Genomic DNA, 21,718 nt, shown 5'->3' on the forward strand with positions numbered 1-21,718 from the left:
GAAACTTCAAAAATAGCTCATTCAATTGGAAATTGAAAGGGCCTTTTTAATAGTCAAAAGTGATTGGAGAATAACAAGCCTCCCCCCTCACAACCATCAATTTCCAAAACATATTTAATCAAAATTTTGAGATAACCATTTGTTCAGCGTAGTTGGAAGGTCAGGAAATTATGTATTTGAGGATGACACCCCTCCCCAGAGCCCTCAGCGCAAGGGTTATAAGTTTTTCCCCAAGGGAATATAAGGATTTTATGGAAAGGGGTGGTCGTATAAACTCCGGAGGGGGCTCATTTGGAGTCAGATGTTCTGGTTCCCTTTTTAAGAGTCAAAGTGATTTGGGGCAGCTGCTCCCCCCCCCCCCTACGTTTTATTTTTCACAAATACATCCAATCAAAATTTTGAGAAAGCCATTTATTCAAAATGGTCCAAAGATCATATAATAAGGGCTTTGCAGTTGAAAGAATCTCCTACAGTCTGGAGGTAAGGGTTGTAAGTTATGCCCCAAGGGCATATAAGGTTTTTATGGAAGGGGTGGTCGTGTGAACTTTAGAAGAGTCTCATTTGATTTGAAATGTATAGTTTAGTTCCCTTTTAAAATTCAAACATGATGGAGAGCAACTAGTCCCCCTCCCCGACATCCTCGTTTCCCAAAACACATTTAATTGAAATTGTGAGATACCGTTTTGTTACAAATTGTCTAAAAATCATATAACAATGTCTTTAGAGTGAACACAATCCCCCAGACAAACCCATCGGCAAGGGTTGTAAGTTATGCCCAGGGCATATAAGTTTTTATGGAACGGGTAGTTGCATAAATTATGAATCGGATGGAGCTCCTTTGATTGGCAGTTGAAAGTTTTAGTGTGAGACTCAGGTGAGACTTTCAGAGAATGTTGAGGGGATTGTCAAAAGGGCACAGCACAGGAATAACTGAGTATATTAATTCGGAAAATTCAGGAAATGATAAAACAGATGATCAAAAAGGCAACATTTGCATGCTACCAATGCTACTACAACTACCACAAGTACTACTACCACACTTGTCCATTTACAGTATTAAGGGAAAATTTGAACTAAATCAAAAGACGCTATGTGCCTGCACATTGTCAAAATAGCGCATCTCAAGAATTGATTTGGGTAAAGTTGAAACTTTCAAAGAACTTAAAGAGGAAGATCACTATAGGCAGCGCAATAGCACTGCCTAAGTAAAGAGCGATGTGGACACAATGTTATTTCTATAACCCAGTTGGTCCCTAAATAGAGAAAGCTGATAACTTACAAGGGTTTAATATTCATTATTCAGATTTCAGAGCATTGTTACAACTTTGACAACAAAAAGATAAATATAACTTTATTGTCAATTCTGCAATTCCAAAATACAAAACAAACAATAAGTAATTGTCATTTCTGCACGATCAATAGAAAGCGTTGAAAAGCACGGTCAAACTAAAAAGTAAACATAACTTTATTGTTATTTCTGCAATTCCAAACTACAAAACAAGATAAATAAATAAACCGCATCCTTAAATAGTGAAAACGCGAATTTTGAAAATGATTAATTAGCTTATACACACACGGTCAATAGAAAGCATTGAAAACCGAAGTCAAGTGAACGCAAAACACAAAACGCAAAGCAAATATTTTTGTTAAAAAAAAAACAAAAATGGCGATATTTTTGTTTTTTATATCGCCAGTTGCTTCTACTTTTTAATTTAGTCAAAAATTACTTCTAAATAGACATAATAGACAAAATGTAAAGGGCAATATTAGGGATAAAGGACAAAAATACGATCGATATGAACAAATTGACGGCAGTAAAACAAGCGGAGAGAAACACGGGCTTTCGAGTCTTCATCATAGTGAAAAAGTACACAAGACAAGATAAGTTTGTTTTCAAATAATATTAATAAAAATAGCAAATTTTATTTATGAGAAAAAGACAAAAATAAGCAATAAAAATAGAAATTGTTAAGAGCAGTTTCAACGGAACATAAATACACAGCAATAATATGAGACTGCGAAACCGTAGATGGCAGATAATTATGAAAAAAAAACTGAATAAAATAAGAGTGAACAGAGTAATTTACTTTTGAAAAAAAAAATAAAATAGACGAATAATATTCTGCCCAAGGTTGTGCAAAAATTGGAGAATTCGCAATTTTCTCAACTTTCTCCGGGATCCTAACCTTTGTCCGCTCTTTATGTAAACTCGGAGAAATAAAACCGAAAAAAAAACGCATGTTTTAGGCCCACCACCACAAACACAAATCTGACGACAAAACGTAGCTTTATTTTTAATGACTTTTAGTTCAGAATCCAAACCCTAAATGGGGTTTCCCAGTTATAACTCTCACTCTAGTTTTAGACTAGAAAACAGTCAGATTATAACAAGTATTGATATATATTGATTTTATATTGATTATATATTGATTATATATTGATTATATATTGATATATATTAACTTTACCAACAATTAAAATATTAAAATCACTGTCTATTTCTAACATAAAAAGAACACTGAAAAAGGTGATAAGGATAGCGGATCATTGCTAGTAGGCTACTCAAAGTGAGCATATAAATGTAAGTGGCCAAGGCTACTCAAAAGGGTCATATCTACCTTCTTCCAATCATTAACAGTAAACCATTTATTTATACTAGAATTGTACAAGTAGCTTGCTAAAATTCCAAATATATTTTCAACGAGAGTGGTAAATGGTCTAAATCCTGATGATCAATTAGCAACTTAATGAGAGGCGGTTGGAGCCCGCTTCAATGAATAACGTGATCCAAATCCGACACCATGGTTGCCACCCCTAGTGATTTAGCACTATTTCTAGTAATTTTTTATAGTGCCTAAACAATAAATCACTAAATCAGCACATAGATTACTAGATTATTGAAGAAAATCACTAAATCAACCAAAATATCCCTAAAATCTAGTGATTTTCTTTCTCATCGGGTGGCTACCTGCCCGACACACTACCGGAATTGTAGAAATATGAATAATTCTGTGATTTCTTTGCAATAACGTGATGGGGTACTACTACTACTAACAACTCACCGCAGCACCAAGCCGCCTGAGGCCAACACAGCTACGCAAGCTCTCCTCCACCCCAATCTATTCAAAGCCTCCCTTTTTACACCCGCCCACGAAGTTCCCATTTCCTTTAAATCTTTCTTTATGACGTCCTCCCACCCCAGACGGGGACGACCTGCTTTCCGTTTTGCCCTAGATGGTTGGCCGAAAAGAACAATCTTCGGTAATCTGTCATCCTTTATCCACACACCGTGCCTTAGCCACCTCGGCCTTTCTTTTATTATAGCCCTAGACAGCATTATTGTACCACCTTTTTTGTATAGCCTATTGTTTGAAATACGGTCTGTCAACCGGGTATCCAGAACAATCCTTAAGCAATTTATCCGGAAAACATCTAGCAACTCTTTATCTACTTTTCGGAGCGCCCATGCTTCGGAGCCATATTTGACCACTGTCATTACGGTAGCTTCTAATATTCTAATCTTGGTTTACAGACTTATCTTCCTGTTCTTCCAAACTTTTTTTAAACGTGAAAAAACACCCTGAGCCTTGGCTATTCTACTTTTAAAATCTTCACTGCTTCCGCTATATTTACTAATAATACTACCAAGGTATGTGAAGCTGCCCACCTGATCAATCGTTTCATTACCCAACGTCACCATTTCATCTTCACTTATTCCTAGCCTTAGTGACATAGTCTTCCTAACATTAATTTTCAAACCAATTCTAGCACCCTGAACTCCCAAAACCCCTAAAGTTTCATTCATTTTGCTCACACTTTCACCTCGGGTGCTTAAATCATCAGCATAACCCAAGTTCCGGAGATATATTCCTCCTCATTTGATTCAGTGGTCTCCCATTGCCTTTCCTGTGCTCCTTAAGACGAAGTCCATCAAAATCATCCTTATAAATGGGTATAGACACAACCCTGCTTAACTCCTAATTTAATACGAAACCAGCAGCTAACCTCATTTCTTACCTTAATTCCAGCAGTGTTATTCTCGTACATAGCACTATTCACTTTAATGTATTTGCCTGATATACCATACAAGGATAAAACCTTTACTAAAGCTCTTCTATCAACAGAATCGAACGCTTGCTCTTGATGGGGTAGAGTACTAAATAACGTACCAGAACGGGGTGAATAGTACTTTAAGTCCCCACTAAAATTGTCCATGATCAAGAATTCAAATGCAGTAGCAGTAGCATCATTTAAAAGAATTTCGAGCTCAGCGCAAGACTTTACAAAGGAGTTCATAAAAGTTAATGTTTGATAATCACAAGGTAAATAGACATTTATCAGAACTATCGAGCCAAATTTAACTGCCAAGCTACTCACATCCGAATAAAAAATAATCGGGGATTTATAATAATCCAGGATTTCCAGGATTTATAATAATCCAGGATTTATTAGAAGCTTTACAGAGACATTGTCTTTTGATTGTTTAGGGTATTTGTCTGATCATATTCCTAACACTTAGCTGTAGAAAAAAATATGATTTAATCTTGCTTTCTATGGCTGTAACGTAAGAAAGGTTGAGATAGTTAGGACACGTCCAGCAGATGAAGAAGGACCAATTATCAAAGATTATCCTTGTCAAGGAATCATCTAGTTCCAATAAAAAACAGGCTTTCCTCAAATAGGGTGGGAAGAGGTCGTAAATAAAGATTTAAGGAGAAATTGAACATGTTGGGAGGGTGTAAGAGACAAGCTTTTAATAGATTGGGATGGAGAGGAGAATGCAAAGCTGTGCTGGTCTCAGGCAACTTGGTGCTGTTTTTTCCAGTACCGTTAAATTCCTTGAATTATTCATTGTTTGAACCGCCCATACTTTTTCTCCACATTTTCGTCAGTGTTGCCATGTTGAGCTGTGAAAACAACTAAGCAAAAATTGTCCGTTAAATTTGACAACACTTTTTATCGTAAAAAACTCAAAGATTAAAAATCTATTGGTTGCAAAAGACAACAGCTTCAAATGAAAGCTAAACCTTCTTAAGCACTTTGATTCCATGTGTTTTCAACTTAATTTGGCTGATGGTTTCATCAGCCAAATTTGACTGATGTCTCAGCCTTAATTTGGCAGATGCTTTCAGATATAGCCCAAGGAAATATAAAAAAAAAACTAAAAGGAAACTCTTAAATAGTGAAAATTTTACTTTATAATATGCAGTATATTTGTATCATTTAATATGATAGTGAATGTTTCAAACAATCCTTGACAAAACTAGAGGTCTTTTTTGGGAGCTGGAAAGCAAAGCCAGCTTAACTTTCCATAATTAGTTTTCAGTATTTGCAAATAGTAGAAGTCTCACAAAGCATTATTTTCAAAAAGACAAGAGTTGGCTATATTTGGGACGCTAATTCAAAATTACGAGCAGATAAAAGTTCAAACAGTGATAAGTCATTAGTACTTTTATGATATAGCCCCTACCTAATATTAATTAAAAAAAAACTTTTTCCAGAAAATGAATTTTTCAAAGAAAAGAAAAGAACTCCATTAAACCAAAAATGAGCAAAATTAAAATCAAATAATCTACCAAACATCAAACTACCACAAATCAGCATCGATAAATAAAAGAAACCTAAAACGAACAGACATTACAATAAATAACCGAGTCAAACTTAAAACGAGAAAAATTAACATGAGTAGGACTCAAAAGCCCTATGCCTTCCCAAGGCCAGAAAATAATTTGCACTTTACTGAAAAAATATAAATGTTTTTACTTTTATAGCTTTAATAAATCAAACAATATTAACATTTTGATTACTAAATATCAGTATAAGTATATTAAACTGACAATGCACATTCATTTAAAAAAGGGCATTAGCCCTTTGAATTTCAAATCGAACGAGCCCTTTTTGAAGTTTCTACGACAAAGCTTTCAATAAAAACCCTTATATACCCCAGGGCATAACTTAATCCCTTACACTGAGAGCTCTTGGGGGAGTGACATCCTCAAAGAAATAATTTCCGGATCTTTCAACTACTTTAAACAAAATGGTTATCTCAAAATTTTGATTGGATGTGTTTGGATAAATGGTGGGCGTGGAAGGGGTGTTAGTTGCCTCTCAATCACTTTCGACTATTAAAAAGGGCACTAGCCATTTCAATTTCCCTTCAAATGAGCCCCTTTTGAAGTTTCTACAAAAACGATTTCTATAAAAACCTTATATGCCCCGAGGGCATAACATACAACGCTTGCCCTCAGGACTGTGGGGGGGGAGTGTCATCCTCAAACACCTAAGTTCCAGAACTTTCAACTATGTTGAAAAAAATGGTCATTTCAAAATTTTTATTGGATGTGTTTGGGGAAAAGGTGGGCGTAAAAGGCGGGTTAGTTGCCCTCCAATCACTTTCAACTATTAAAAAGGGCACTAGCCCTTTGAATTTCCAATCGAATGAGCCCTTTTCGAAGTTCCTACGACAACTCCTTCGACATAAAGTACCCTGGTCTAAACAATAAAAAAAATAATACATTGTACCCGCATCGATCTTTACTATAATTAATTAAAAAAAAATTTCCCACAAAATAAGATTTTCCAAGAAGAGTAAAGAACTCCATTAAACAAAAATGAGCAAAAATAAAATCAAATAATCTACCAAGCGTGAAAGTACCACAAATCAGCATAATAAATAAAAGAAACTCAAAACGAACAGAAATTACAATAAATAACTGATTCGAACTCGAAACAAACAAAAATTTACACAGGTTGGGCGTAGAGGCCTTCTGCCTTCAAAGATTTAGGACTATATTTCTAATGTTTTAAAACAAAATTTTACTGAAAAAATGCAGATGTTTTTACTTCTATATCTTTAATAAATCAAAGAATACTATTATTTCGAGTACTAAGTATAAGTATATGTATATTAAACTGACAATGCACATTCATTTGTATTTTTTCAGTAGATTATTTGATTATTTTGTAGATTATTTGATTTTATTTTTGCTCATTTTTTGTTTAATGGAGTTCTTTACTTTTCTTTGAAAAACTTATTTTGTGGAAAAACTTTTTTAAATTAATTTCTGTTCGTTTTATATCGACAGTCTTTTCCGAGAAAAAGAAAATAATATTTCAAATCTTTTCGTTTTTTAGGAATTTATAGTTTGGCCTGCTATTTGTAAGCTGGAGAAAAATTTTCAGCAATTCTTAACAACATACACCCTTTTAAAAATCTGGACACAAATAGTACTGTTTAATTTAGTTTCATACCTCCTCTTGTTGACCTGAAATGGAAAACTTGATACCATTCGCAAAAAAATCTGTTTACTTTCTTTGATAGCTTGGATACACTTACGCTATTTTGGTTTGGTTAAATATTAAGAGCAGAAATGGGAGGGTTGGCGTGGGAGCATGGGCGTGGGAGGGGGGTAGTAGAAGGGGGATTCGTTGCCCTCAAATCACTTTCGACTATTAAAAAGGGCATCAGCCCTTTCTGTTTTCAATCGAATGAGCCCTTTTCGAAGTTCCCACGGCAACTCCTTCGATACGAAGTGCCCTGGTCTAAACAACAACAACAACAAAAAATAATACATTATACCCGCTTCGATCTTTACTATCAAAATGTCAAGCCTTCCAATCACTTTCGACTATTAAAAAGGGCCTTTCGATATCTTTTAAAAAGGGCCTTTCGATTTCCAATCGCATGAGCCCTTTTGGAAACGACAACGCTTTCTATAAATACCTTATATGCCCCCCGGGCATAAATTACAACCCTTACCCTAAGGTCTGTTAGGGTGGTTGTCATCCTCTAAGACCGAACTTTCAACTACGTTAAACAACATGGCTATCCCAAAATTTTGATTGGATGTGTTTGGGGAAATGGTGGCTGTGAGAGGGGTGTTAGTCGCCTTCCAATCACTTTCGACTATTAAATAGGGCACAAGCCACTCCCATTTCCAATTGAGCGCTTTTCGAAGTTTCTACGACAACTTCTTCGATACGAAGTGCCCGGCTCTAAAGGAAAAAATTAATAAATAATATACTGTGCCAACATCGTTCCTATGTGCCCCAGGGGCATAACTTAAAATCCTTGCCCTGAAGGTTGTGGGGCAGTGTCCTCCTCTTTACTTAGTCCCGTTTCTTGTCTCGTTCTCGAATGTCCCCGTTCTTTACTTAGGCAGCGCGATCTTGCTGCCAACGATTTATACAACAACTTTCTATGTAAACCTTATATGCCCCCAGGGCATAACTTACAACCCTGGCACTGAGGGCTCTGAGGGGGTTATCATCCTAAAAGACCTAATTTCCAGAACGTTCAACTACGTTGAACAAAATGGATATCTCAAAAGTTGGATTGGATGTGTTTTGGAAAATGGTGGGCATGAGAGGTTAGTCGCTATCCAATCACTTTCAACTATTTAAAAAGAAAGTATCCCTTTCAATTTCCAATTGAATGAGCCCTTTTGAAGTTTCTACGACAACACTTTCAATAAAAACTTTATATGCCCCAGGGTATAACTTGCAACCCCTGCCCTGAGGGCAGTGGGGGGAGCAGTTGTCATCCTTAAATACCTAATTTCCAAAACTTTTAACTACGTTGAATTAAATGGCTATCTAAATATTTAGAATGGATGTGTTTGGGGAAAAGGTGAGCGTGAGAGGGGGGTTAGTTGCCCTCCATTCATTTTCGACTATTAAAAAGGGCAATATCCCTTTGAATTTCAAATCGAATGAGCCCTTTTTCAAGTTTCTACGACAAAAATTTCAATTAAAACCTTATATGCTCCCAGGGCATAACTTATAATCCTTACCCTGAGGGTTGGGGGGGGGGGAGTATCCTCCTCAGAAATATATTTTCTCTCTGGAAATTAACTACGCTAAACAAAATGGCTATCTCAAAATTTTTATTGGATGTGTTTGGGGGAAAGATAGGCGTGAGAGGGGGGCTAGTTACCCTCCAATCACTTTCAACGATTAAAAAGGGCACTAGCCCTTTGAATTTTCAATCGAATGAGCCTTTTTTGAAGTTTCTACGACAACGCCTTCTATAAAAACCATATATGCCCCCAGGGCATAACTTAAAACCCTTGCCCCAAGGGTTGTGGGGGAATTTCCAATCAAATGAGCCCCTTTTGAAGTTTCTACGACGACCCCTTCCATATGAAGTGCACAGCTCTAAAGGAAAAAGTAATAAATAGTAAGCGTGCCAACATCGTTCTTATATGCACTAAGGGCATAACTTAAAGCCCTTGCCCCGAGGGTTGTGGGGGAGTGTCCTCCTCAGAAATATATTTTCTATCTGGAAATCAACTACGCTGAGCAAAATGGCTATCTCAAAATTTTGATTGGATGTGTTTGGGGGCATGATGGGCGTGGGGGGGGGGGCTAGTTGCCCTCCAATCCCTTTTGGCTATTGAAAAGGACAATAGCCTTTTGAATTTACAATCTAATGAGCCTTTTTTTGAATTTTCTACGACAACAACTTCTATAAAAACCTTACATGCCCCCAGGGCATAAATTAAAACCCTTGCCCTGAGGGTTGTGGGGGAGTGTCCTCCTCAAAAACAAGTTTTCTATCTGGAAATCAACTACGCTGAACAAAACGGCTATCTCAAAATTTTTATTGGACGTGTTTGGGGGAATAATGATCGTGGGGGGGGGGCTAGATGCCCTCCAGTTACTTTCGACTATTAAATAGGGTACTAGCCCTTTGAATTTCCAATCAAATGAGCCTGTTTTGAAGTTTCCACAACAACGCATTCTATAAAAACATTATATGATCCCAGGGCATAACTGAAAACCCTTGCCCTGAGTTGGTTGTGGGGGATTGTCCTCCTCAAAAACATATTTTCTATCTGGAAATCAAATACGCTGAACAAAATGGCTATCTCAAAATTTTCATTGGATGTGTCTGGGGGAATGATGGGCGTGGGGGAGGACTAGTTGCCTTCCAATCACTTTCGACCAAAATATTTCTGATGATTCAAACGTTCACACGGTTCTTATCATTTAAACTTCCTTCGAAATATTGTGCGTAGCATCTTTTTTTTTATTGCCCACTGTCTTAGCGAAATCCAAAGCTTGGATAGCGCCGTTCTTTGTCTGAGGCTAACTGCAATTTATCTCTTTGCTGATTAAGGACTTTTCTTTCTTTTTTTGACACTAGATTTAGACTTAATTAGAGGAAGTCGGAATTATCTTTAGAAAGAAGGAACTTTATTTTGGTATTTTAAATATATCGCATTTTACTCACGGTACAGACGCAAGAATAGCCTTAAGATTTGCCGAGGCTTTCATATACGCGTTTAAAGTGGAAATAGTTTTTTTTTGGTACACGGGAGATACACATTTATCACCACAGTATTACCAAAATGAACCGCAAGGATAGACTTATCACTATGAAAACACACTGGAGAGAAGAAACTCCAGTTATTCTTAAAAATGCACGCGAGGCCTACAAAAGTGACAGAAGCATTAGTTATAAAAACGGAATCAGTTTTACTACTGATGTCGGTAACTGTATATGTGACCGAAATATCTGGTATTTTTTGTGAAATTTATTACACACTGTCTGTTAAAAAGGATTTTATTCCTATTTTGAACTTTTATTTTATCGGAATGATTACAACTTCTTTTGAACACGTTAATACTTGTAGAAGTCAGGAGGTGTTCTTGAAGGCATACTACATCAAACCGGTCACACAGTTCATCAATCACATACTCCTTTAAACGAGTACCATTTATATTAAACAAAACAATCGAAACAGGCACAATCATTTCTTCGTGGCAATGATATCTCTCAGCACTTTGCATCTAAGATTAAAGGAGGCATGATTTTCACCACAATTGGCACATTTTGCATCATGCTGGCAATGACATTCCTTGGTGAAAATATGAGGGCCCGCGCAGCGTGCACACTTCGCAACCAAACTTGTACAATCAGCAACTCTATGGTCTAGCGAACGGCATTTGAGACAGCACCGATGTGCCGAAAGATATTCTTTCAAAGATAAGTATTCATACCCACGTTTAACATTATCTTGCATGGCCTTGGCTTTTGACATAGAGTCACAAAACTCAAGCTTAACCGCACCAGTGTTACCGAGACGCATAGCTTCCACCACACCTGGATATCTTTGACAGAAAGAGAGGTCTAAGTCCTTCGATACTCCTCTGACTATCCTGAAAAGCCACTTAGTGATCACCCTGGATGAAAATTATGCTAAAATCACTGAAATTGAGTCTTTGAATTCTTCAGCAGCAGATTTTTCAACACTAATCAGCTATTATTCAACTCGCGAACTCAGCTTGGTAACTGCATCATGACGGCTTACTTTCTCGAGCACTTCTTTACGTTTTATCGGATCATTTAGTGTTTGCGGCACTTTAGAGACAACAACAGGGGCGTAAGAGTCAGTTGGCGGCGTCGCATGGACAGGCAATGGTGGAAAGTGATTATCATACGAATCGAACTTACTAGAAACAGTCTTTAGGAAGTGGTCCATTCTATTCAACTTTGCGTTCAAACTCGAGTAAACAAAAGCAAGGATGACAGGTACGTCATTTAGAGAACAAATTACAAACGTCCGTAGTTTTATGTCTTCATCGTCACATTTCACGAATATACTTAACATATCCTTCAGATGGCTTTCCAAAGCCTTCGGCCCCTGTCTTCTCGGAAGCTCAGTCGCAGGTACGACCGCCTCAGAGAGGAGTTTTATTTATCTTCGATTATACTCGGCAAGTTCAGAAAAATCTCCTTTCCAAACCTCAGTATGTCGTTTTCATTCACTCCATTAGTACGGTTAAATTGCAAAAAATTTAAAACCGGCGAAAATACAAGTCCATTATTCATTATTCACTGTACAGCGCGCGGATACGCAGACCATATGAACCAGATAGCAATAAGAACCAGATACCGATAAGCGAAGGAAGCGTAGTTTCTTGCTACCTACTCCCCGCAAATTAAAGGAGTCACACTCCCGGCAGGTACAACGGCCCTTGCGACAAGAAACTCCCCTCTTCTGCTCGCTTATAAGTAAAATTAAATTATATTCAGATTATTAAATCAAGTTAATAAGATATTACGATAATACAGCACCTTATATAAGTGAGTAAATATATCCAATGGCAAAATAGTTCGTAAATACCAATTTATTATTTCACTTATTGCGAAACTGACGGTCACTGCAATCCACTGTAATTAATTCCAAATTTGATCTGGCATAAAAATCACATAGATGTTCATAGGTCAAATGCCAAATGATAACTGCCAAATGACACTTATGGCACTATATGGCTCATTTTCCCGTTTTTGCTGTAATTTTCGTTTGATTTTAGAAAATTGGCTTCAACTTTGCCCCCCCCCCCCTCCCCAGGATTTTGAAGAAATTACGTCACTGCTTATCACAGAAGGTTATCTTTGAATAGGTTTCCTTTATGCTCCTTTAAGATACGTTTTAACCATTTTATAGGAAGCATTCAACCATTTTATAGGAAGCATTCAACTATTTTTAACCATTTTATAAGAAGGAGAATTATTAAGACTAGTAGTATTCTATAACCACCACTGCAAATAATACCATATAAAAATAACTTACCTTTTTCAAAGTCTCTGTATTCAAGCTCAACTCTGGAAAGGAGATTGCTTTTGGAAAAAGTTTTGCTAAAATTGACAAAAGATAGCAAACTAATACTGTAACTAAACACTGAAACCACGTTACAAACAATGGTGCATCTAAGGTAGACTTGTCTGTTGGTAATAAACTTTTGTTCACGAATACCAATGTTATTGAAATAAACCTAAAAAAATAATAATACAAATAATACAAATCAATAATGCAGCATGAACAAATGTACATCAAAACACACAAAATCCTGAAACACACTAAAAACACATAAATACTGTCAAAACAGACTTTTCGGAAAAAAATCGTGCTGTTATTACCAATAGCAAGTTTCGAAAGAAGAAGAAGCAATGAGCCAAAATCACAAGTTGCTTTTCTGGAAAAAATTGACCAAAATCTTGAAAAAAGATGATGAAAACTCATATTGTGGCCATCTGGGGAATGAAAATTTTAAAGATTAATTCAAAGACGTCTCTCCTAAAAATGAATATGGCAATCTTAGAAGTAGGATACATTCCAGAAAGCAATTATCATTAGTTTTAATTAATTATTCATTTTTATTTGTATCCCAGAACACTAGCTATTAAAACATTTGGTCAATTCTTTGCATTATAAGTGTAGAAACCAGTAAAAAGCCAAACAGCTTTTGCTTATTACAAGCATATATGGAAAAGAACGGGAATCTTTTAGGGATTGAATGTGTAGTTATGAGCCATTTTATGATTAAGATAATAGCAAATACCTAAGAATAATTTTATATATCACTTCTGGAGCGCACTTATAGTAATTAAAACCTTTATTGGTAAGAGTCTCACAAAATAAGGGTATCTTTAAATAAGGTCACCTTCAAACTCCTTTCAAATGAGTTTCAAGCACTAAATATTGGAAAACGGATTTGTCGAGCTGTGCCTATGCGCAGGTATGCTATGACAAAGAAACTTATAAGTAGGATAAATGTCAAAAAGCTTAACTAGCCAGTGTGTGCAATAATCTTGCTACAGAAGGTTATCTTTCAATAGGGTCTCCTTGATACTCCTTTAAATTGAGATTAAAGTATTTAATATGCTAAAAAGGAGGATTATTAAGAATATTATTATTATTTTTATTATTATTGTTATTATTATTAAGACAGTATATATTACCAGCACTATAATATTAGTGTATTACCAGTATAGCAAATAATACCATATAATAAAATGGAATTTTCTAATAAATACATAAGAATTTCAATACTGACACAAACAAAAAAAAGCAAATACTTTTATACTTCCTACAGACACATTAACTTCATACATTCATGTATTCTCACTAGCAGGTGTAAAAACTTGATTTCATCTTTTCATGCACTAGAAGTGATAAAATGAATTTCTGCAAGCTTTGTAAAAATAATTCAAGTTTAAGCGAATTTTTGCATACTTTTTGTATTGTTTACAGATACTACTTTTAACTCAAAAGAGACATGGAGAAAAAGACTTTGGTCAAAATATTAAAAAGAATCAATTTTAGGCAGACTGTTTTAAGTCTGGAAAATTTTTAATCCTGTTCATACCTAGTCCATGGTTATCTGTGACTATAAGTAACTAATTTCTTTCCTGAAATGCATATTGCATAAATGGGAGATATTTTACTCAAAATCTTGCCAACCATGGAAGTAAATAGCTGTGAGATGAATAATATCAATAACTAAATAAATTACTAACATCAAAAAGTGCTGCCAAAAGGTCAAAGTCAAAACTACAAAACTCATTGCCACAGTGGGGGAAACCATTAAAAAACATTTCTCTGACCACCCCTCCTCCAAGGGTCAGAGGTGTGTGCACATATAGTCATAGTGGTTGTTAAATGTTCCTCAGCCTAACTCGATAACCCAAAAACTGACAATTACTCCTCATTGGGTGTAGTATTTATTACCCATACCCATTTGAGTGTCAGATAGATGCCCTTCCCCTTTTTATATAAAATAGCTTTCTCCCTTTTCTGTTGTTCTTTATAATACCTTCATTTTAAATTCTTTATCCTTTCAACTTTAAGAAGTAATTTTTAACTAGATAGCTAGTTGAGAATTCAGTCTCTTTGTATGACTCATTTTAATTCCTAGGTGTATTCATTATCTTGTGGAATATAGTTTTATTAAAGTTGTTTTTCATTGGTTGCATTTTCTCATGGGCGAGAGACAGGGCGAGATTTCTTTGTTTGGTTTTATGTGTTTTGAATTATTTGTATACCTCCAGTTGGCTTGATGATGATAGATATTTCTTTTTTCAGATATTAGGAGGGTTATTTTTCCTTAACCTGGAGTAGGGTATGGAATTTTTCAGGGTTGATTAGTTTGTTTTGGGAGTGTGAAGTCACCAGCTTGGTAGCAGTGTTCCCAGTGAGAGTGAATATCATGACAATTGAGTTCTTACACCTGATTAAATAAAAAAAAAACAATTTTTTTTTAACTGAAAGTAAGGAGCGCCATTAAAACTTAAAACAAACAGAAATTATTCCATATACGAAAGGGGCTATCCCCTCCTCGACGTCTCGCTCTTTACGCTAATGTTAGACTGTTTCTCACAACTTTTTTTCAAAACAATAAAGAACTTTAGCGTAAAGAGCGAGGCGTTGAGAAGGTGACAGCCCCTTTCGTATACGGAATAATTTCTGTTCGTTTTAAGTTTTAATGTCGGTCCTTACTTTCAGTTAAAAAAAGAACTTCTTTTTTTTTATTTAATTTTTGAACGTTTTTGAATTAATGCAGGTTTTTATTTCACCATACAGGAATAATTAAAAACAAAATTTGCATATTAATTTTACTTTAATTTGGTTAAATGGCTTTCTCAAAATTTGTTTAATTTTATTTAAGAACGTTTTTATTAGTAATTAATGCAAGTAAATTACGAATTAACTTACGTAACGAACTTCTATATTCATGTATTTGTAATACGTATATTAGGGGGTTCACCCCCTAGTCAAAACCTTGCTCTTTACGCTAAAGTTCGAATTTTGTTCCAATTCTTTAAAAACGACCCCTTAATCACAAAGGCTGTTAATTAGAATAAATAGCTCTTATGAAAGTACTAAAAAATCCTTGGCTTAAAGAGTGAGGTATTGACTAGGGGGCAGACCCAATAATAATTTCTGTTCATTTTAATTTTTAATGTTGCTCCTTACTTTCAGTTGAAAAACTTTTTTTTTTAATTTCATTTTTGATTTTTTTTTTAAATAATGCTGGGAAATCTGACTCCCCATTCATAGCAATGTCCCTTCCCCCATAGAAAGATCCTCCCACATAAGCCCCAACCCAACCACCCCCCAAAACCAAAAAAACTCCCCCCTGAAACCATCTGTCTACTTCCCAATAACCAATACTATATGTAAACATTGGGTAAAGTTCATAACTTTCAGCCCTTCCCCTGGGGACTTTGGGGGATTACGTCATCCTAATAGTTATTATATTTTCCACCATGCTGAACAAAATGGTTATCTCAAAATTTTGATCAGGTGACTTTGGGAAAAAATGAGCTTGGGAAGGAGTCTCATTGCCTTTCATTTTTTTGGTCACTTAAAAAGGGCTCTAGAACCTATAATTTTCGTTCGAATGAGCCATCCCACGATATTTTAGGACCACTGGGTTGATACGATCACCCCCGGCAAAAAAAAATTAATAAAAATAAAAAATGAACCATGATCTTTCTTTTGGCAAAAAATACAAAATTCCACATTTTTGCAGAAAAAAGCATAAAACCTCTAGATTTAGGTTATCTGATACGCTGAATCAGATGGTGTGGTTTTCATTCAGGCACCATAACTTTTAGGCGGTGTTTCTCCCTTTTTTTAAAAATCAGGCAAATTTTCCCAGGCGCATAACTTTTGATGGGTAGGACTAAACTTGATGAAACTTATATATTTGCAATCAGCATTAAAATTTGATTCTTTTTATTTATCTATTGGTATAAAAATTCCGTTTTTTAGAATTTTGGCTGCTATTGAGCTGGGTTGCTCCTTATTTACAGTTTTTTACCACAAACTGTTTGATATATGGCCAGATAGTTATAGGTTAAAGGCACAAGTCTATAATAGTAGAGTGTAGACAATTTCTCTTGGTTATCACATTAAGTGTGGGCCACCATCACTGGTACCCTAACACTTCATACAATAACACTAATCATTCCATGATAGGCTTATTCTTAAAGCAAGGCATTCTGATTTGACTTTTATAGAACTTTCATTGAATCATTTTTTTCAGTATATTTTCTATTTCTAACATTAATTTACAAAATATTTTCCATCAAAACTGTTCAAGCCTTTCCTCATATCACCTAGAATTAATACTTTCTTGTCACAGATGAGATTTATTTGTCAAGTTTTACTCTGAACAATTTTTGTATAAAAAATATTTTTCCTTTAGCCTATCTTTCTGATATTTTTGATGTTTATTTTTACTCTAAGCACAACAAAAAGGAGAGAGGATAAAGAGGATGACAAATTTACCAGTAGGCAGAGACTACCAAGAATATTCTCACATATTGCTTCATCAAAGAATCATTAGTTCCATCTTGATACAGTGACTTCATTCTCTTCCTAAAATAAATAAAACATAAATTTTAACTAATTTTCTTAAACATTACATGCAAACATTAAGAAAAATAAAGCAAAACAAAAATATGAGATTCATAAGATCTGCTGATGATGAATAAACAGTAAAAAAGGTGGGTTCAAGCAGGTGTTCACAGTACCTAGCAAAGAAGATCACAATGCACAATATAAGTTCTACCAAATTTTGGTTTTATATTTCAGTTGGTAAAAGAATGAATGAAGCCATATTAATGGGAATGATGCACAAGAGGCAAAAACTCAAAGCTTACCTTTGGAAGACATGGCCTCTTTTAATAGATTTTTCAGCAAATTCTAAATCTGGTTATCATTTGCCAGAATAATCATGAATCAGAGTGAAATCAAGCTTGGAAATAGGTCTAGCCTTAATTTCCCACAAAGGAAACTGAATTTTGCAGACAACATTAGAAGTTTTATGGATTGCATGCAATGTTTTCTGCCTTTATGAACAAAAATACAAATCTGCATGCAGCAAACTTTCCCAACGCATGCAAGAACCCAAGATTAGGCATTGCATTAATAGTTAACATGCAGTGAACTTTTTCAATCACATTAAGTTTAACTGTTCAAAATAGAATACATTGCCAAATTGATCATTCCTTTAGGCCTATGTTTAATTACCCCAAAAATCCATATTTCATGGGACTTGTGGATCAAGCTTGAAACTAATTGTTGAATTTCTGAAACTAGAAAAACTAGAGATAACAAGCCACAAATGCTAACTGTGTGTTGATTATTTCTTTAGGTCTTTATCTATTCCCCCCCCCCTCCACCAACAAAATCAAAATTCCATGAGACTTGGGGATTGAATTTGAGACTGGCAGTCCAGTTTCTGAATATATAAATAGAAACCAGACTGCAAGTATCAAATCTGAAGAATTACTCTGCTGGACTTTTGATTTTTTTTTTTTTGGGGGGGGGGGGGTAAATAAACCTATATTTAGTTTTTGTTACTTTTCTTAGCCATTTCTTTATATTTTTGTGATATGATTGTTCTATAGGCTAGCCTAGACAGAAGTTAGGGAGCCACACTTGACTGAAGATTATCTTCTGCAATATAAGGTTAGGGTAGGCCCAGCCTAGATACAATTTCTTTTCACATTGCACCTGTGATTTTCAAAGAATGCACTCTATTTTTTTCAAAATTAAATGTATAGGCTATGTTATTAAAATCACAGTTTCCTGTAAATCACACCATGCAGAACCTTTTGAATAGGCTGGTATAGAAAACCCTAGCTGCTCCCCCCCCCCACTCCCCTGATGGTCGCATATATAACCTTAATAATATATTTCTTTATTGTTTAAGATGGATCATATAAAAGGTAACTAGTCTTTATATGATGTTTTGTAGCAGACTACATGGATGAGTTTTGTCAGCAAAAAAAACATCTGATCCATATTATTAACACCACAAAATCTAGAAAAAAGAGGAATCCAGGGAATTAAAAATATCTAGGATACAAATTAACTGAATAGTATTTTAGATACTTATTTAGTAGTTACTCTTTCCAGAAAGAAATATTGTAAAATTCTGAAAACAATGCTAAAACATCCTAAAATACTTACTTATGTAGTTCCTAAAAGCACTTAACTTTACTTTACCCCTACTCACCCCCTTAAGCAACACAAACATAGCCCAAATTAGACATGCTTAATTGATTTTCCATAGGCTGGCTCTTTTTTTCATATTGCTTGTTGTCATTAACATTACTTGTTTCCTGTTAAATTAATACAGAGAAAAGAGTAAGTCTTGGCAATAAGTTACTTTTTAGGGATCCTTTTAGGGCTCTAAATGTGATTTCCCCTAGAAGCATAATTGCTTCAATTTTTCAAATTGAATTTGGAAAGAACATTATGTAGGCATCAAGTGATGTATTCACTTTCATCCTAGCTGAATCAAGTGAAGATATAATTATTTAGCCCACTAAATAAGTAGCCTATCATGTTTAATTTTTGAACATGATGACTATATAATTAGACAGCTCAGGATTAACATCTGAAAATATCTCAAAAGAGCACATCTGTTTAAAGAAAGGAGGGACATTTGACTTTTTGTGGTATCTTTAACATGTCAATTTTAAACTAACAAAGTGTAGCTGGTGTTAATTTAAAATATCTTAAACAAAAGAAGATATCTAAATGCCTTGACAGCTAGGCTACTAACTTATGATATTAAAATGAAATTCCCAGCCAGTGCTTTAAAGTGAATATAAACCATGTTTGACAATGTCATTTAACTTTGCAGAAATTTCAGCAGATATAAACTTGACAAAAGAATCATTGGTAAAAGTTTATAATAGCAGCTCTTCAGAAAGTGATAGAACAAAAAGAGAAACATTTTTAAATTGCTAATTTTATGTTTATTTTTTTGTTTTGTTTGCATTTTTGATAATTCATTTCTAGTCCCCCTCAAATGGTCTTGCATACCCTTAGACTACATTAGAAAAATAACCAAAAAAATGATGGAATTCTTACTTTATAATATGCAGCAAGTATCAATGGATCATATTTCCTTTTTTTTCCATTTTTATTTGCTTTAGAATTGATCAATTCTTTTTCTTCTTAAACCTCAAGGTTACTGGAGTAACCTTCTGCAATATAAGGTTAGGGTAGGCCCAGCCTAGATACAATTTCTTTTCACATTGCACCTGTGATTTTCAAAATCTAGGCACATCTCAAAACACATCTCTGGCACATTCTCTGGGACATTTCATCAGTTTAAAAGTTCATATTATACAATTTTTGAATTCTTCCCTTTAATGGCATTTTCAGCAGAGCAGGTCCCAACCCTGTTCTTTGGTGGTAGAACCCACATTCTAAAACACTTGTTGCACTACATGTATCCAACCTGTGTTGAGACCCATGGTGTCTGAAAATGCAGCTCTAGACATCTTACTTAAAAGTGGGTAAATTTGCAGTGGGCCTTGTAATTTAGTTAAGATGAAAACAGTGGCAGATCCAGGGAGGTGCACACACCCCCTAACATAGTCTAAAGTAGTGTAATTTACTTAATAAACAAAAGTTTGCATTAATTAAACTTGCTTCTAATAGAAGTTTATCAGATCAACCTATTTATCCCCCCCCCCTAAAAAAATCCTGGATCTGCCCCTGGATGAAAGTAAAAACATCATTTGATGCCTTTTTTATGCTCTTCTATAATTTATTAATTGCTTCTGGGGCTAATTGCATCTTGATCCCTTAAAGGGCCCTGAAGGTATTTTATGTGAATAATAAAAGATCATAAGAAAAGTATCAAATATTGTTTGTTCTTTCATCCTAGCTAAATTATATGGCCTACTGCAAATCTACCATGAAATTTATGTATCCTATCCCCCTAAAGAGCAAATATATCCCCTGAATTTTTGGTTAAGTTTTACCTAAAAGTGCACATTTTTAGGCCTAGGCTATTACCTAGGATATTAGACTAGGGTATTTAGTGTTATGTTGGGGAATCATGGTTGTGTAGGTATGTTGTAATGGTTAGATGTGAAAATGAGGACAAATCAGAATTTTTTATAAAGGAGGGAAAACTGAAGTCAAAATGAACAACAAACCCTTGAAAAGGGGGATGTCTGTTAACCCAGAGAGTGCTAGCCTAGCTAGAAACCAGGGGTCCTAGCTGTAGCATTGGCAATTTGGTCAATATCTACGAAATCATATTATTGAGTTAGGCTAGGACTAAAGTGAATACACCATTTGATGGCTTTTTTTATGCTGATTACGAATATAATAAGCATTTCTATCGGAAATGAATTTCAGTCCCCCCCCCCTATATATGCAAATTCAGTGTATATATTTCTACATTAGGGGGGGGGTGGGGGTAAATTTTGTTTCTGATATAAATGGGAGGTAAGTTTAAACTTTACCCCCACCCCACCCCCTAATGAAGAAATATATACCTTGAATTGGCATATATAGGGGGGGCTGAAATTCATTTCCGATAGAAATGCTTATTGTAGGTTATTCGTAATCAGCATAAAAAAAGGCATCGAATGGTGTATTCACTTTATTCCTAACTCAATAATATGATTTCGTAGATATTGACAGGCAATTTTGAGATCTTTATCAAAGATTTTTAACAAAATATTCGCGAATTCTTACAAGAATTAGAATAATATTTTGACCCCAGTGTTAAAATCAAATATTCAGAATGGTTAGTATGTCACAGAACAAAATTTTAAAGTTTCTGCTAGTTATAATCAAAGCCATCTATAAATCGTTGCTTGTAACATTGCGGATCAATTTGGCATTGTCATTGTCAAGATTGACATTATCATACTTATTGGTAAAATTAAGGGAAAATTTCAAAGCAGGATATCATGCGGAATTTTTTTTTTGTTCTTACAGATTTGAAGAAAAGAATCGGTTTCTTTGTCAGAAAAGGCTGTTCGATGTATAATTAGCTTGATCTCCTGTTTAAAGTAAGACAGGAAAAGACACTATTTATTATTTTCTATCTCTTTCCCCTCCAAAGGGCTTTGGATAAATTTTATTGCATAAAACTTGAACTT

The 21,718-nt window shown here is 35.0% G+C and overlaps 1 protein-coding gene across 4 annotated transcripts in view; it reads right to left on the minus strand.

The window, feature by feature from the left end:
- The window catches only part of LOC148944251 (GDP-fucose transporter 1-like), a 157,815-nt gene extending 136,432 nt beyond the window's left edge, over positions 1-21,383 (minus strand). For 2 of the 4 annotated variants that reach the window (XM_089100375.1, XM_089100372.1), the window contains exons 1-3: positions 21,309-21,383; positions 17,085-17,174; positions 12,582-12,783 (exon numbers count right to left, since the gene is read on the minus strand). In XM_089100375.1, coding sequence (XP_088956501.1) covers positions 12,582-12,783; positions 17,085-17,167 — 285 coding nt within the window. In that variant the 5' untranslated portion in view covers positions 17,168-17,174; positions 21,309-21,383. Of the gene's footprint in view, positions 1-12,581; positions 12,784-17,084; positions 17,175-19,682; positions 19,864-20,761; positions 20,899-21,308 lie in introns of those variants that run through there. The other 2 variants (XM_089100373.1, XM_089100374.1) reach the window with 2 other exon arrangements.
- Positions 21,384-21,718: the final 335 nt, after the last annotated feature.

The sequence above is a fragment of the Artemia sp. Qi Xiang Cuo genome, chromosome 14 (genome assembly GCF_049724085.1).
Source record: "Artemia sp. Qi Xiang Cuo chromosome 14, ASM4972408v1, whole genome shotgun sequence".
NCBI classification, from domain to species: domain Eukaryota; kingdom Metazoa; phylum Arthropoda; class Branchiopoda; order Anostraca; family Artemiidae; genus Artemia; species Artemia sp. Qi Xiang Cuo.